We start from the raw sequence: 14,847 nt of genomic DNA, 5'->3' as shown, positions 1-14,847 counted from the left end.
AAGAGGGACAGAAAGGAGGATTTCCCAAGCAGTGCTCTGAGGAGGCCAGGAGGGGATTCCTGAGATTCTGTCACCCATGCTGGTGGCTCATCAATTTCTTAAATTAATAACTTTAGGGTACTTTTGATTCAAATGATCTAGAAGTTGCATAGTTATTTCAGTCACCAGGTAGTTTGAATCTTGTAGTCTGACTACCTGAATCATCCAGGTTGTCAGGATGCAAAATTTTGTATGCCTTTTAGAATACAAAGAATCACGGTGAGATGATGAGTCACCTTCCCATCTCTGTCCTCAGTGATTCTGTGGCATCGCTCTTCTGAGTGTGCCTTTCAGTATCATTCTCAAGTGCTTCTCCCTGCTTCCTAAGTGCTGCGTTTCCCTGAGCCCTCTCCTCATCATACCACGTGCTATGTGCTCAGAGCCTCAGTGACCTCATCAACGCCAGTGACTTCAATTACCTCTTCTGTGCTCAAGGCTCCCAAATAGTCTCTCAGCCGCACTCATATGCATTCAATTGTCTCTGGCAAAACACTATTTGTATGTCCCTTGGGCACTTTAAACTTGTGATGCCAATAATGAACTCATCTTCTTTCCATCTCCTCCTCCTCCTAAATGTTCAACCTCAAAGGCAGAGCATCTACCCTATTACCCAAAGTGAAAAACCTAAAAGTAATGATAAACCAAAACAGATGACTTTGCTGTCAACTCTATTTCCTTACTCCCCTTCCATACTCCCTGTCAGTTGCTTAGCTGTTTTTTTTTTCCTGCATGGGGGGATACAACAGTCTCCCGATCTTTCTTCCAACATTCCTTTTATGTTCCTCCAATGACAAACTGAATAAATGTAATAATCTAATGGCTCCCCCGAGTTTTTCTCGAAAGACCCACAGTCTTGACCTCCTTCATAAATTAGATAAATTAGGAATCTTTTGCTACTCCCACCCATGTGCCTCTAAATGGTCCTTGAAATGGTCAGATGATTAAATTCCTCTGTGCACTTATACCACTGTATAAGTATACCACTTATACCACTGAGAGATGTTGTTCTCTGCAAAAACACTTCTAGAAATCTTACAAACTCAGTTCAAACAGCACTTTCTCTGAAAGCAGGATTCCTTAGTCTGATTTGGTTGCCGCTTCTCAGTGGCCTTCTATATAATTCTGGGCTTATATCCATCATCGTTTGACCCAGCTCTACTATAGCCAAAGATTTACATATTTGTTGTTCTACAATAGAAATTTTCTATATAAACTCAATAAGTTCTAGATAAATTATCATATTATGAATACCACAAAAAAAGCATTTTTAAAAAAAAATGAAGTAGAGCTACCTTGAAGTTAAAAAAAAAAAATGACAACAATGTCAGTCAGTTCAAGCTTAAGAATTTTCACTCCCAATGGCAAAGGGAGTAGACACTGATAGAGGGTAAGGTGCTGGAATGAGCGTTTAGTGTATAAAATCCTACCATTACACAATGCCCATATTAAAATAATTTTAAAGAAAAGATAGCCTCAACTGTAAGATAGGTAGTCTCATCCAGTCTTACCTTATTTGTAAAAGTTAAAAAAAATTGTTTTGTTCACTTTGCAATTTCTTCTCAGTATTTTTCAGCAAGAAAAAAATTTCAGAAAAGCACATTTGCATTATATATATACATATATTATCATAGCTATAGCAAGAGCTCACACACATAGAGAAACAATTAATGCAAACGCCTAAACTGAAAATTCCAGAGTGAAATGCAAAAGGTTAAGTGACATGAAAAATATTATATTAAAAATGTGAATTACAGGGGCTGGAGAGATAGCACAGCGGGTAGGGCGTTTGCCTTGCACGCGGCCGACCCGGGTTCAAATCCCAGCATCCCATATGGTCCCCTGAGCACGGCCAGGGTAATTCCTGAGTGCAGAGCCAGGAGTAACCCCTGTGCATCGCCAGGTGTGACCCAAAATGCAAAAAAAAAAATGTGAATTACAAAAGGAAATAAAATGTAATTACACTAAGGAGCTGCATTTTGACATAAAATTAGTAGCAAAATACAATTTTCAATGTTGGTTTATTATTCATTACCTGTGACTCAAGATTTCTGCCACAAGTAATCTGTCTTCAATTATCAGAAATTCATATAATGTGTTATTACAGAATTTTTATATTACAAATGATATTTAAAACAACCTAAGTACCTAAAATTAATTCATTTCATACGCACTTATTAAGCCCTTGCTATATGCCAGAAATTATTTAAAGCATTAGTGGAATATCGTGTGTGTTTTTTTTAGAATAGTGCCTCTTATGGCAATAAATACTTATGGAACTTATAATTTTTTGAGGAGGGGAACATAAAAAAAATTAAGTATAAGGATTCTTAAAAGAACTCAGGCCACAGACCCACATCAAGCTGTTTCACTAGGGGCGCCCCAGAGGGGGGACAGGTGAGACTCTCCCTGCCACAAAGGACCCAGCCCCGGCAGATGAAAACCTCCAGAACTCAACCACCACCACGCTCATGGCCACTCTCCACATGCTCGGGCCGAGCCTCACCCAAAAGTGAATCTGCAGAAAACCTAGGTATACCGATCTCTGTGACTGAGAATTCTGAGTTCAACGAACTGGGACAGGGATCCTCCACCCGTGTCCTCTGCTTCCAGCAACCAGCAGCCACGCCCATAAGCCACCTCTGGCTGACACCAGATAATCTCATCATTGGCCACCATCCAGATCACATGTCCTTCTCTCCTGGAAGGGAGCATAGCACGACACTCGCCATAGCCATGTGACCGCACGCCAGGCTGTTTCACTGGAGTGCCCCGGAGGGGGACAGGTGAGACCTCTCCCTGGGACCCAGCCCCAGCAGCTGAAAACCTCCGGAACTCAACCACCAACATGTTCACAGCTGCTCTCCACACACTCTGGCCTCACCTATGTAGCCTCACCTACGAAGGAACCTATTCCTGAACAACTCATACCTCACACCACCCATACTCCAAGAGTACCGTACCACATTTGATTGGGTTTAAAGTAAAAGGCAACCAATCTCAGAGGGAAATATTTTATATATTTTTACATATAGGATCGATAGCACAGCAGGTAAGGCATTTGCCTTGCATGTGGTCTACCTGGATTCGATTCCTCCATCCCTCTCAGAGAGTCCGGCAAGCTACCAAGAGTATCCTGCCGGCACGGCAGACACTAGCAAGCTACCCATGGGGTATTCCATATGTCAAAAACAGTAACAACAAGTCTCACAATAAAAATGTTACTGGTACCCACTCAAGCAAATCAATGAACAAAGGGACAACAGTGCTACAGTGCAGTGCTTATATATATAAATATATATTTTTTTATTCATATATAAGCACACAAGGCTAAACCTTTAACAACATATTAGTGATCTCTTATAGAAGGGCTTAATGGCCCCTGGATGAAATACAACAATCTTTATACTCTTTCCTCTAAAGAAACTTTTTTGTAGCATTTTCAGAGGTTTTTCATAACAAACAATACAAAATGAATTATTTCAGCTCTGCTTTGGGACAGGGGTTGGGGTTCAGAATAGAAACATCTGAAATATGGTGGTGGGAAGGTATAATGGTGGTAGGACTGGTGTTCAAATATTAAATATAATCAAATATTGTGATCTACTTTATAAAATAAAAGAATGATGGCCAAAAATAAAAGACTGTACTAAGACTATAGAAGATAATGTGACAATTTTAAGAAGGTTGGCAAGCAAGATACTACTGGGGCTGGTAATATAGTAGAAACATAAAGAACACAGGACACAAAGGAGAACACCAAGAAGATGCCTGAAAGAACAGAGTTCTGCAGGGAGGGAAGAGTCTTAGTAGTGACCCTAAGAAAAAAGTACTTACAATATATTCTGTATTTTAGAAAGAGCCAGGAGACAGAGAAAGCTAAAGCAGAGGTGGAAGTGAAGGAGAAATGAAGAAATGACATTATTAGACTAATGGAAGCCAGATCAAGTGGCTCCAAGGCCACCAGCAGATCTGAATGCAGACTTGGATGAGTTTTGAATAGAAGCATTGAGTTTCCAACATGCTGAAATGAGATCTCTTTACTACTATGTAGAGATCAAACTAAAAAATAACCCAGATGGGTTGCTACAGCAATAATTCAGACACCATGTAATAGTGGTATCTTAAAAGGTAGCCAGGGAAGGATATATTGAGGGTGACAATGGAGTAGAACTCAGAAAGACACACACAAAGGTACAGGCAAAATGGTAAGAGATCTGACCAAGGAATTTTAAAGCAATCACAAGAGTGTTTGTTGATAAACTGAATGTGAAAGAAAAGTCAGTGGAGACTCCAGGGCATTAGACGTAAGCAAGTGGAAGGAAAAAGTTGCCATTAAAGTAACGAAGTAAATTTTCACCAATGTCAGGAGCTTGGTTTTGGGCATCAGGCTTGAGGTACCTATTCTAATGGGGATGTCAAAATTGTGTTTATGGAGAGCTGATATGACAGGAGATGTCAATTTGAGAACAGTCCACATATAGATAGTATTTAAAGTCCAAGAGACTGGAGAACATCGCCAAGAATATAAGAATGACTGAGAAAATAGGGGAGTTAAGGAATAAGGGCTAGATTTCTACAATGTAAAGCAATCTGGGAAATGGGGAGAAACAAGCAAAGACTGAGAAGGGTGACAGTGGGGAAAGAGAAAAACCAGGAGTGCGTGGTGTGACTAAATCCAAGTCAAGGTTTCAGTGGTGACAGCATTATCAAGTAAGTCCAGTGTTTTCATTACTATTACAAAAATACTTATCAGAAAGTGTTAATGCTATTGGCAAATGCTTTCAACAAGAGGAAAAGACACAACTTCCATATATGACACACTTTGCATGTTGAAAAAATAGGTAAAAAATGTACTAACACATTAATGTTAGATATTCCTAAGCAGTAGAATTAGTGACAATATTTCTTTTGTATTTCTTAAAATGTTCACAATATAAGAATTCCATTAGTAGGGTAAATATTCCTATCAAATACTTTGGTAAATAATTTTTTTTGCCCTCACTTCTATCCTCTCACATTTCAATTCATTCATTTAGAATGTTCCTCTTAGAACTTAGAAACACTGTTCAAAAATAATAACTAATATCTGGGTATTACATTAAAATCTACAAAGCATTCCCAAATGCATTCATTGTTAACTTTTTATATTAACTATCATGAGAGAGATTTCCATGTTCAGTCAAAGAAAGACAAAGAAGTTGATTTGGTTAAAGTCATACAAAGCAGTGGCAAGGCGCTAATTTGCTTCTTTTGTTTGTTACTTTTAATACCATTTGATCCCTGACTAGAGTGCCCAAGCACCATTGGCTGTGGTCGCAAAAAACAATAAAGTAAAACAAAGAAGTTCTTGCTGGTGCTCATCATTCCACAGTTAGGGAAAAATCTCATGATCCATTTGATGTGACTATTTTAGGAGTTTCTATGATGCCCTGCAGAAGCATGAAGCTAGGTTTAATAACTCAATCTCTGGGTTTTAAATGACTAGTGTCCTCTATCCAAGGCAGCGATTCTGACTTCAGTCTGAGTCGGAGTCCTCTGAGAGCTACTGGGCCTCACAAGAATCTTGATTCTGTAGTGTGTACTGGAGGTTCAGAGACTTGCATTTCTGATAAGTTCCTTGATAATGCTGATCTGCTGGTACTAGGATTACACTCGGGAGCAACAATAACCTAGAGAAAAGAGCCTGAAAAAGTGGTTTTGTGAAAAGTATATTATATTCCATAGATATAAACTAAGTTGAAAACGAATCAAATATTCTGACTGCTGACTTTTTACTTTAGAGTCTTATGTTGGTACAGATTAGAGATGTCAATTAAGATTAAATGCGCCACAAAGATAAATTCCTTTTGATAGCTAAGAAAGTAGAAGCCTCCACTCTACTATGTTTCCAAGGTAGTGGTCATACTTCCAGAAGACCCATGTCTTACTGAGACAACTCTTCTAAGTACTCTTACGAGAAAAAAAATTCATGCTATTTCCTGACAAAGATAATAATATTTCTGCCCACAGTGAATGTACTGAGGGGGGGTGCAAATAGATCAAAGTCATTGGTAAAACTTATGGTACATTTGTGTGACAGCAAATGGTACCCACGCTGGGTATATGAACTTGCAAATGGTACCTTCCTCTGGTCAGATGCAGACTTGGGCAGAGGGCTAGGATCTTTGGGTACCAGATGGATTCAGGCTATATGTGTATCCACAGTTGGTCCCTTTTATAACAGCACAGTTCACCATCAATCCAGGGTGGGCTTGGATAGCTAGTTGTAGACCAACAAAGGAAGGCCCCCAGAGTTTTTTCTGACTGTAATGGAGTTGATTTCTCTGACTGTAATGGAGCCAGAGAAAAGATCCTTTATCTTTATTGAGAACAGAGAAATTTATCTAGACCAGTGTTTCCCATAGTGGATACTAATGCTCCTAGGGGTACACTGGCATGGTGGGAGGGGCAGCAGTAGCCTCCGATGCAATAGGGGACACTGTCTTTTGTTTGCTTATAAAGGTAGATTTCAGCAAGCACTGGGTGGTATTTTTTCTTTAAAGGGGGCAGTTACATTGAGTTACCTATTTCCCTACAGTCATGACCCACAGTTTAAGAAGCTAAGGCAAACTAGTTTGGGAACCTCTGATCTAGACCTTAGCTTCTTAAATCATGGGTTATAACCTCCCAGAGGATGCCATAACTGAATGTGGAGTTCACACAAAATTTGGCAACTATGAAAGGTTGATGAGCATGCAACAAGTAAAAATGAACTCAAAATCAAACATAATAAACTCAGGGCCTTTCTGACAATGCTCAGTCTGGTGCGTTTCTCAGCTGAAATGGGATCACAAGTGGAAAAAGTTTGGGAAGACTGGATGGAGATCAAGTTTCCTCTGAGAAAGGCCATCAACACCATGTTCCACCTCCTTCCAACAAACTCCTACTCATCCACTGAGTCACAGTTTTTACATCTTTCCCTTAGGGAGTCCCCACCTCAGACTATGAGGATGGAACCACCCACTGCATGCTGTACTTGTTATCAATTAATGTGTATTATTGTTCTGATTCAGAACCAATGATAGTATAAACTTCCATGTGGGAAGCAGGCAGAAGTTCTATTAATCATTTTGCTGCTAATATCTTGTATATGAGCACACAATACAAATATGCAAATATTGATATCTTTAACATTAAGAAAGGCAAAACAGGATGAAAATTATCCATGTTGTTTTATTGTTTTTTTTTAACTGGGAAGGAACAGACCACCAAAATCTGACTGGTGTTTTATGATCATAAAAACTATCGTAAGAGCCAAGACACTGTTTGATAGGAAAACTATATTATGATATGCTATTCCCATCCCTTGTGCTAAAATGACACTTCATACATTTGTCAACTCTCAGTTTTACATTGTAAATATTGATGGTGTGAATACTTGCTCATATTTGCCTAAAACATGAGAAATGGTTTCGAGCAGAAGAAATTGAAATGGAAAATTCACCTCCACAACATAACAGGCAAGGTAATTATGTTAACAGCTTGGATACAGAAGCAGTGTCCTAACTCCTCCATTCAGTAACAGCGTGAATTTAGAATCTCTGACACTGGCACACATAGTCCATTCCCTTCAGAGACTTCCCACACAAAGTTTATCTAGCAACCATTGCCATCAGAGTCTAAAACAGAAAACATGACATTTTCAAGGCCTCTGATTTACATACACTTGGAAGACCCAATTCTTACTAAATGCAGGCAGGTTATAGAATTAATTCCACTTTATCACCACTACCTCATGTCACGGGTAATGTTCTATCCATCCCTCACTGCAGGAATCACTCTGGCATTGAACACCAGCAACCTGTCAAACCCAATCGTCTCTTTTTAGTCTTCATTTCAACCTCTTCAGGCAAGCAAATACCACACTCTCCCCTCTCGTCTTCAAAGATTTCTTTCCCATCTCCAAAGACTCCAAACCTTCACATTTATCTTATGTTCACTGTAACTTATGTGTCTGCGTTGTGGACTTCTCCTTTTATGTCCCTTTAATGTTGGTAAAGCCCAAGTCTTTTCTCTCTTCGTACTTGTTCTCCTTCCTTGGATGGCCTTTTCTTAGATAGAATCTTAACCATTGTCTTTCATTCAAGTGATTCCCATATCTCCACACTGCCCAGAACATGCCCAGGAGCAAAAATAGGCTGATAGCTAACTGCTTACAGTACAACTGTACTAAGAGACTTTCTCTTCAAAACCAAGTCCCTTACTGCCTTCACATTCCTTATCAAAGTTAGAGGCACCATGTTCTAATCACACTGGAATCTCACTCCACATATCTATTTAGTGTCTGTCTCCTCACAGTATATCCTTTATACCCTCTTCATTCCTAGCCCTAAAATTCAATTATTCCTTACCTGGACTGTTAGAGATGTTACTAGCATGTCTCACTACTTTCGGTCTCCAATCAAATGTGGTTTCCATACTACTGCCAAACTAAAGCACACTTTCTAACTTCTGATTTGTAAATTCTTTAGGGTCACCAACCGAAAAATTAACAGCATGACTTAGAGCTATGTGTTCTGTTGCTTGGGCTTCTACCTGTCTTTCATATTCACTTCTCAATAAGCTCCACAGAGCACTGGGTTCTTCAGTTAGAATCATTTACAACAAAATACTGTTTTTCAGTTCTGCCATTCTGCCATATAAATCTTTATCATCAAAATCTCTTTTCCACAAACTAGACCACACTCATAGTTGACCACTGGCTGCTTAAGAAAGTTCTAACTTACCATTCAGATCTCACTTTCTCTTTGGGGCCTTTTCTAATCCTCCTTCCACTATGTCTGACTGCCCCTTTCTTATTTCATGGAACCAGATCACTTAATTACCTGTGTTTGTTTACATATCTGTCTCATCCATATCCAATTATATTTTTTTAATATGCAACTCCACATCCTCTGACATTTTGCCTGGATATAAGCTCAGTAAATGTCTGTCAGTGAAGATTCAGAGAGACCAGGATTTTATTATGAAGGGTTTTTACAGCAGTGTACCAAGAATCAAGTTATTCTGTGATTTAATTTCCCAAATTTAAATAATGCACACACAATCCACTTAGTTTTGTTCTTTTAGTCTCATGTTCTCTATTGTCTAGTACCTTACTGCAACTCTGAATCATTTGTTGGCCTCTTTATATTTTTCACTCTGGCAGCCCCATTAAGCCTTATTTACGATGAGTCAAAATTTTCATTCAATTCTTGTAGAAGCCTATTCTATCAACCTCTGAAAACTTACTATAGACCTTTCTGAAATATAGGATTTAGGTCTGCTAATTTAACAATAATCAACTCTCTTATTTACGTAGATTTTTTCCCTTTAATGTATCAATTTCATCTCATTCTCATGGTAAAGACAGGTAGGTCAGCTTTTATTATTGTAAATTCATACACAAAAAACAGATGCCAAGAAAAAGAAACATATTCAACCTTTGTAAGTTTACTCCCACAGGACAGCCTCAGAAATATTAACTCTGTCTTCTTGGATGCCTAGTCCACACACTTTTTTCCCTTTAAAAAGCATTTATTGAAGTCACATCCTATTTTTGTCCTTCATCTGCTGGCACATTGACTTTTCTGACTCCCAAACTATAGCCTTCCTGTTTGTAATCGTGCTTCCATCCTGCTCATTTGATCACCAGCTGATTCCAAAGTAATCATTTTTCTCCCCTTTTTGACTCCATCATCCACAGCTTTCGGCAAAGGAGAATTTTAGAAGTTTCACCCCAGAGTTCCATCCTCTGTAAGAATCTAAGTGAAAATTTCCCCCATAATCTAAGTCTCTTTAAAAGGCCTTTTTCTGAACTCCGGCAATCATAACTAGATCACTTGCAGAACAATTTTTGATGTTCCTTCTTGCTTTTCCTTTCATGCTTTCCTCTAAAAACAGGGAAGGAAAACAAGTCTATGTAACCTGAAACACAACTAATTTCACACACACAAAAATAAATAATAAAGGAGAGTGAGCTTCAAACTATATACAGGAAATGAAGTTTAGAATTACCTGCAGCCTTGTCCATACTGAAACCTTTTTTTCACATTACTAAGGGTCGGCTTTGATTTCCAATCTCAGACCCCCTTCCTCCTTTGCTCTCTCTCCTCCCCACCACACAGTGTATCCCTCCTATATGGCACTAACCTGCTTTTCTGTTAATCAAGTGTGGGAAGAGAGTCACACTCTATTCCTACATTAATTCTATGTCCACAAGATCTTGGCCCACATAACCATAACTATATGTCACATGAAGCTCTACCTCTATACTCTTACTAAAGTCTAAGAAACCGGTTTCTCTCTTTCCTCTGAAAAAAACAATGCTAGAACAATGATAATTTCTGTAAATTAACTCAGTAAGACCAAACAAAGGGAGCAGATTCTTCCCTGAGAGGCCATTTGACTCTCCTATTTCCAAAGGGGTCTCTGATTCCCAGTCACTTTCCAACTATTTGTCAGTATTCAGGAAGAATACAATTTAGTTTGTATTTCAATATTTTTCAGATACAACAAGATACAGGCAGCACACCCATGGCATTCTATTATATATTTTATCTTCATTTTTGGAGGGAAAATTCAAACTTGAAACCACAGTTGATGGAGCCATATGCAATTTCTAAATCCAGGGCAACAAGGGCTAGAATTTGTTGTACATGGTCTTCCTAAACATTGTCATATCCTTGCTCTACTTTCAAAGTTTCTGCCTTAGGATGTAGTTTTTCCTGTCTTTTCGCTAGATATTCCTACGCAGAACATAGGGTCATTTAAAGGATTAGTGACCAAAACACACTATTCCCACTGGCCCTGCCTGTCACTCCCTTCCAGCACACTTTTTCCATTACTAATAATTAATGCCATGAATATTAATATTTCCATTTCTTAAATGATGTATATTCTTTCTATTGGGGCTTTGAACTAAAAGGCATGGTTTAAACTGTCCCATCAGAACTGTTCAAAACTGAGGCTGTCCAAGAAGCAGCTTCCTGTAGGAACCTGAAAGGATGCATGATCCCCAGGTGACAGGTAAAATTGGAGACCACAGATGAAAGTACTGATTATACTAATAGACTGAAATTAAACACAGCTGTTTGTCGAGTCAGCCGAGCTGCGTACTCAAAGACTTTTCCTTTGTACTGGGTTATTTCATTTTCTTCTGTCCTGGGGCTTTTGCTGTCAGAGAGGAAGATGAAAATCCTCGGGTGACAGGTGGTGCCCTGCCTGCATGCAGATACTCTAACTCAAGCCTGAGTAAAATTCAAAAGTTACAGCATCAGACACAAAGGAACAGGTTCTGGGCTTTCTTCCCTAAGGGCCTACTGGCTAATCTATTTTTTTAACTAAATTAAAATGACCCATCATTCTGACTCCTAGCAATCTTCCTAAAACCAGTGTTCACGCCTCAAATCCTCCCCAACAAAAATCACTCAAAGTAGGTCAAAAATGTTGCTCCCTTCCCTCATTGATTTTCATTAAGAGGATGCACTTTCTGGAACATTAAAGGGAAAGATAAACACCCAATACCAGTACCAATGACACCCCTATAGATATTTTTTGGCACAGTAAGTACAGTTTCCCTAAAAGCAGGAGGAAACCTCATCACCCATAATTTCTCCTTCTTGGCTATAAATCAACAATAATTTCAAGCTATAAAAATATACACAGCAGCAGTGCTTCAGCCAGGTGACGGGCACATACATCCCCCCGAGCAGCATAATCACCGTCTTTCTCATTTTCTAGATCACCAACCCTACGCTCCCCCAAGAACATTCTTTTTTTTCCCCCTTCCTAATTCATATACATTTTTTTCCAGAAAGATGCTAAGTGACACCACACATGGGTTTAGCAAGCCTCCGGGGCCTTATCGGGGTGCGGGGTGCAGCGGGCCAGGAAGAAGGGAATGTAGAGACCCCAAGGGAGGAGAAAGAAGAGGAGGTGCGGGGACCAAGGTTAGAAGCGGGAACCCTGATGTGGCAGTATCCGACTCTGTAAGAGCTGTGCACGGCGGGGTTCGCCCCCGCCCCCGACGACCCCAGGTCCTCCAAAGTCCTTCAGAGCCCTAGAAACACGAGTGCGAGGAGAAAAGCATCACCCAAGATAGCCCAGCCACACACCCTCGCCCGGCCAGCTTCCCCCGAGCTGCCAACTTCATCCCTGCTACCAAGCAAGGAAGGAGGCGACCGCAGAGAGCAATAAACAGGCACCTCCCCCGCTCCATCACCCGCCCGCCGTCCCACCCCCTCCCCCCCGCCGCAAACTCCAGGTGAAGGACCAGGTGCAGCTCACCTCCTGGCAAGGAGGCAACGGGCGGCTGGCGGCGGCGGGTTGGTCCCCAGCCCAGGCCGCCCGGCAACCGGCGAGCGCCCAGCAGCAAATCCAGGCGGGGCTCCAGGGCGACGAGAGCCCACCGCGGGGAGCCCCCGCCGGCCGCCCCCGGCCCCTGCCCCGGGCCGAGCCCGGGGTGAGGAGCAACATCTCCGGCCCGAGACGCTCGGCCGGCAGCCCGCAGCAGCCAGGCAGCGTCCCCGGCGCGCGCTCCGCTCCCCGGCCGCGAGGGCTGCGCGCCCGCCCCGTGCGCCCGCTGACAGCTCGGCTGCGCTCGCGGCCCGTCACGCCGGAGGGAGGGAGGGAGGGACCGCGGGGCGCGGGCGCGGCGTGGGGGCGGGACGCGGGGCGGGGACGCGGGAGCCCGCGAGCAGGTGGCACGGGCGGAGGCTGCGGCCCGGCTCCCCCGGGTCCTCGGGGGCTGCGTCGCCGCCGTGTGGGGGCGGGCGCCTCCTTACGCAGCGGAGGGCGCGAGAGGCCGGGCGAGTCCCCCGCTAGGGTCGGCTTTCCCGGTCCCCTGGGGACACCAGGAGGGCCGCTCCGGGGATGCAGCGGGTGTAAGACACGGCACATGAAGACATTGTTTTCCGCCCGCGGGTCTCTAAAAAGCTCCCTACTTTCCCGCACCCTTCCCGCGTTTGGACACACGGATGCGCCCCTAGGTACATCCCTTCGTGAGGGTCCCAGCTCTTTAGCGGCAGATTGAGTTTCCAGGAGCCTGGGCGTGAGATGGCGGGGAGGAAAGGGCGATGAAATCCAGATGCAGTTTGTGACTCGACGTCCACACCGTCTTTGAGGGGGGCATCGCAGTGCCCAACCTCCCGCAGGGTGGTCGTGAGGATTCAGTAAACTGATGGACGCAGAGCACTGGGAAGGGTGGCAGGCGAGCGCACATGGGAGAGGGTTGGAGATAGCAGCAGTTGGGGCGATTGGTGTTTTTCATGGGGCAAGCATGTGTGATCTCATGGCAAGCAAGCTCTTTTGTTCCTGGGGTGGGGGGATAAAGGTTCTCCCAAGTGTACAGGGACGGGAGTAGTCTGGGTTTTAGTTGTTCTTGTTTTTGCTTTTAATTCGAAAAACACACTTTGAAGGGGTGGTGGGCACCAAGTGGTGAATAAGATGCCTTTGTTAGTGTTCGGACCTTAAGTGGTCCTTAGTATGATTTTTGTGAATGGATGAGTTAAGGACACACCCAAGTTATTTGTGATAATTGAGTGTCTGCAGAAGTTTAGCTAGCCGATATTACCTAGTCAATACAAACTGACCTGACTTTTTCTGTCTCTGTGACTTTAAAGTCCTTCAAATGGTCTCACACGGAATGTCCAAATTTTCTCTTTCCTGTTAATAACAATATCCTACAAATGATTTGTAAACTGCATTTATTTTCCTCCTTAATTTAAGTAAATATTTGCTTAAGTCATCAAACTCTATTATAACAATATAGTTATATGTAAGGTTTTGGTTTTGGTTTAAGGTTTCTGTATAAGGTTTCCTTAGTAGATATATGCAATTTGGGATAATAACCATTTTTTCAAGTAATAGACATCACAAGAAATTTCAGAGTGAATGCCCTATCTGTATATGCATTTCCTTCTAGTATTCTATGATGTCTTTCGAGAATTTAAATCAATGGGTCATACAGTCTTTATTTTTAAAGTCTGTCATGGGAAGATAACTTCAAAAATTTCAGTTCCCTCCAAAAATTTCAAATTAACAGTTACCCACAATTTGTGTTTCCACAGCACAGAACTTTGGTTATGCTTCACATATTTTCATTTTGATAAATGATAATAATATAATTTTAAGCTTACTGATACTGAATAATTTTGTATATACTATTTCTCTTGTATGTGCAATTTTTATATAATTCTAGCTTTTGTATATTAGTTTCATCTTTCAAAAAATTATTTCCAATTATTTCAATTATTTTTCAAATTCTCTCTTTTTTGACCAAAAATTATTGATTTTCAGGGGCTGGAATAATAGCACAGTGGGTAGGGCGTTTTCCTTGCTAGCAGCTGTCCGGGTTTGATCCCCAGTATCTCATATGGTCCCCTGAGCACCACCAGAAGTAATTCTTGAGTGCAGAGCCAGGAGTAACCCCTGTGCATTTCGGAGTATGATTAAAAAAAATAAACAGTTGGTTTTAGATACTCAGGATTTTCCTTTGGTGGTTTCTTTCTTTAGGGGCATTGGGTAGGGTTGGACCACATCCTGAAGTGCTCAGGGTTTACTCCTGGCTCTGTTCTCAGAGATCACTCCTTGCCCGTCTTTGGGGATCTAACTAGACTTGGCAGAGAGCAAGACAAACGCCTTAGCCACTGTACCATCTCTGACCCAGATCTCTTTGTTTTATGCTTACCTCTGTAAGATCTAATTTTCTTTGTATATGTACTTTTTTTGGGTACCTTGTTAAGTCATATTTTCTTTTAAAATATTCTTTTTTTCTTTAATCTATCCAGA

General features: G+C 41.6%; 1 protein-coding gene across 1 annotated transcript in view; it reads right to left on the bottom strand.

Moving 5' to 3' along the window:
• ELAPOR2 (endosome-lysosome associated apoptosis and autophagy regulator family member 2) overlaps positions 1 to 12,675 on the bottom strand; it is a 173,074-nt gene extending 160,399 nt beyond the window's left edge. Inside the window, exon 1 of the mRNA XM_004602150.2 lies at positions 12,346 to 12,675. Within this exon, the coding sequence (XP_004602207.2) occupies positions 12,346 to 12,534 (189 nt within the window). The 5' untranslated portion in view covers positions 12,535 to 12,675. The remainder of the gene's footprint in view (positions 1 to 12,345) is intronic.
• Between the last annotated feature and the right edge of the window lie 2,172 nt (positions 12,676 to 14,847).

The sequence above is a fragment of the Sorex araneus genome, chromosome 1 (genome assembly GCF_027595985.1).
Source record: "Sorex araneus isolate mSorAra2 chromosome 1, mSorAra2.pri, whole genome shotgun sequence".
Classification (NCBI taxonomy): domain Eukaryota; kingdom Metazoa; phylum Chordata; class Mammalia; order Eulipotyphla; family Soricidae; genus Sorex; species Sorex araneus.
Note: the sequence above shows the minus strand (reverse complement) of the source record. Positions and strands in the feature narration are given on the sequence as shown.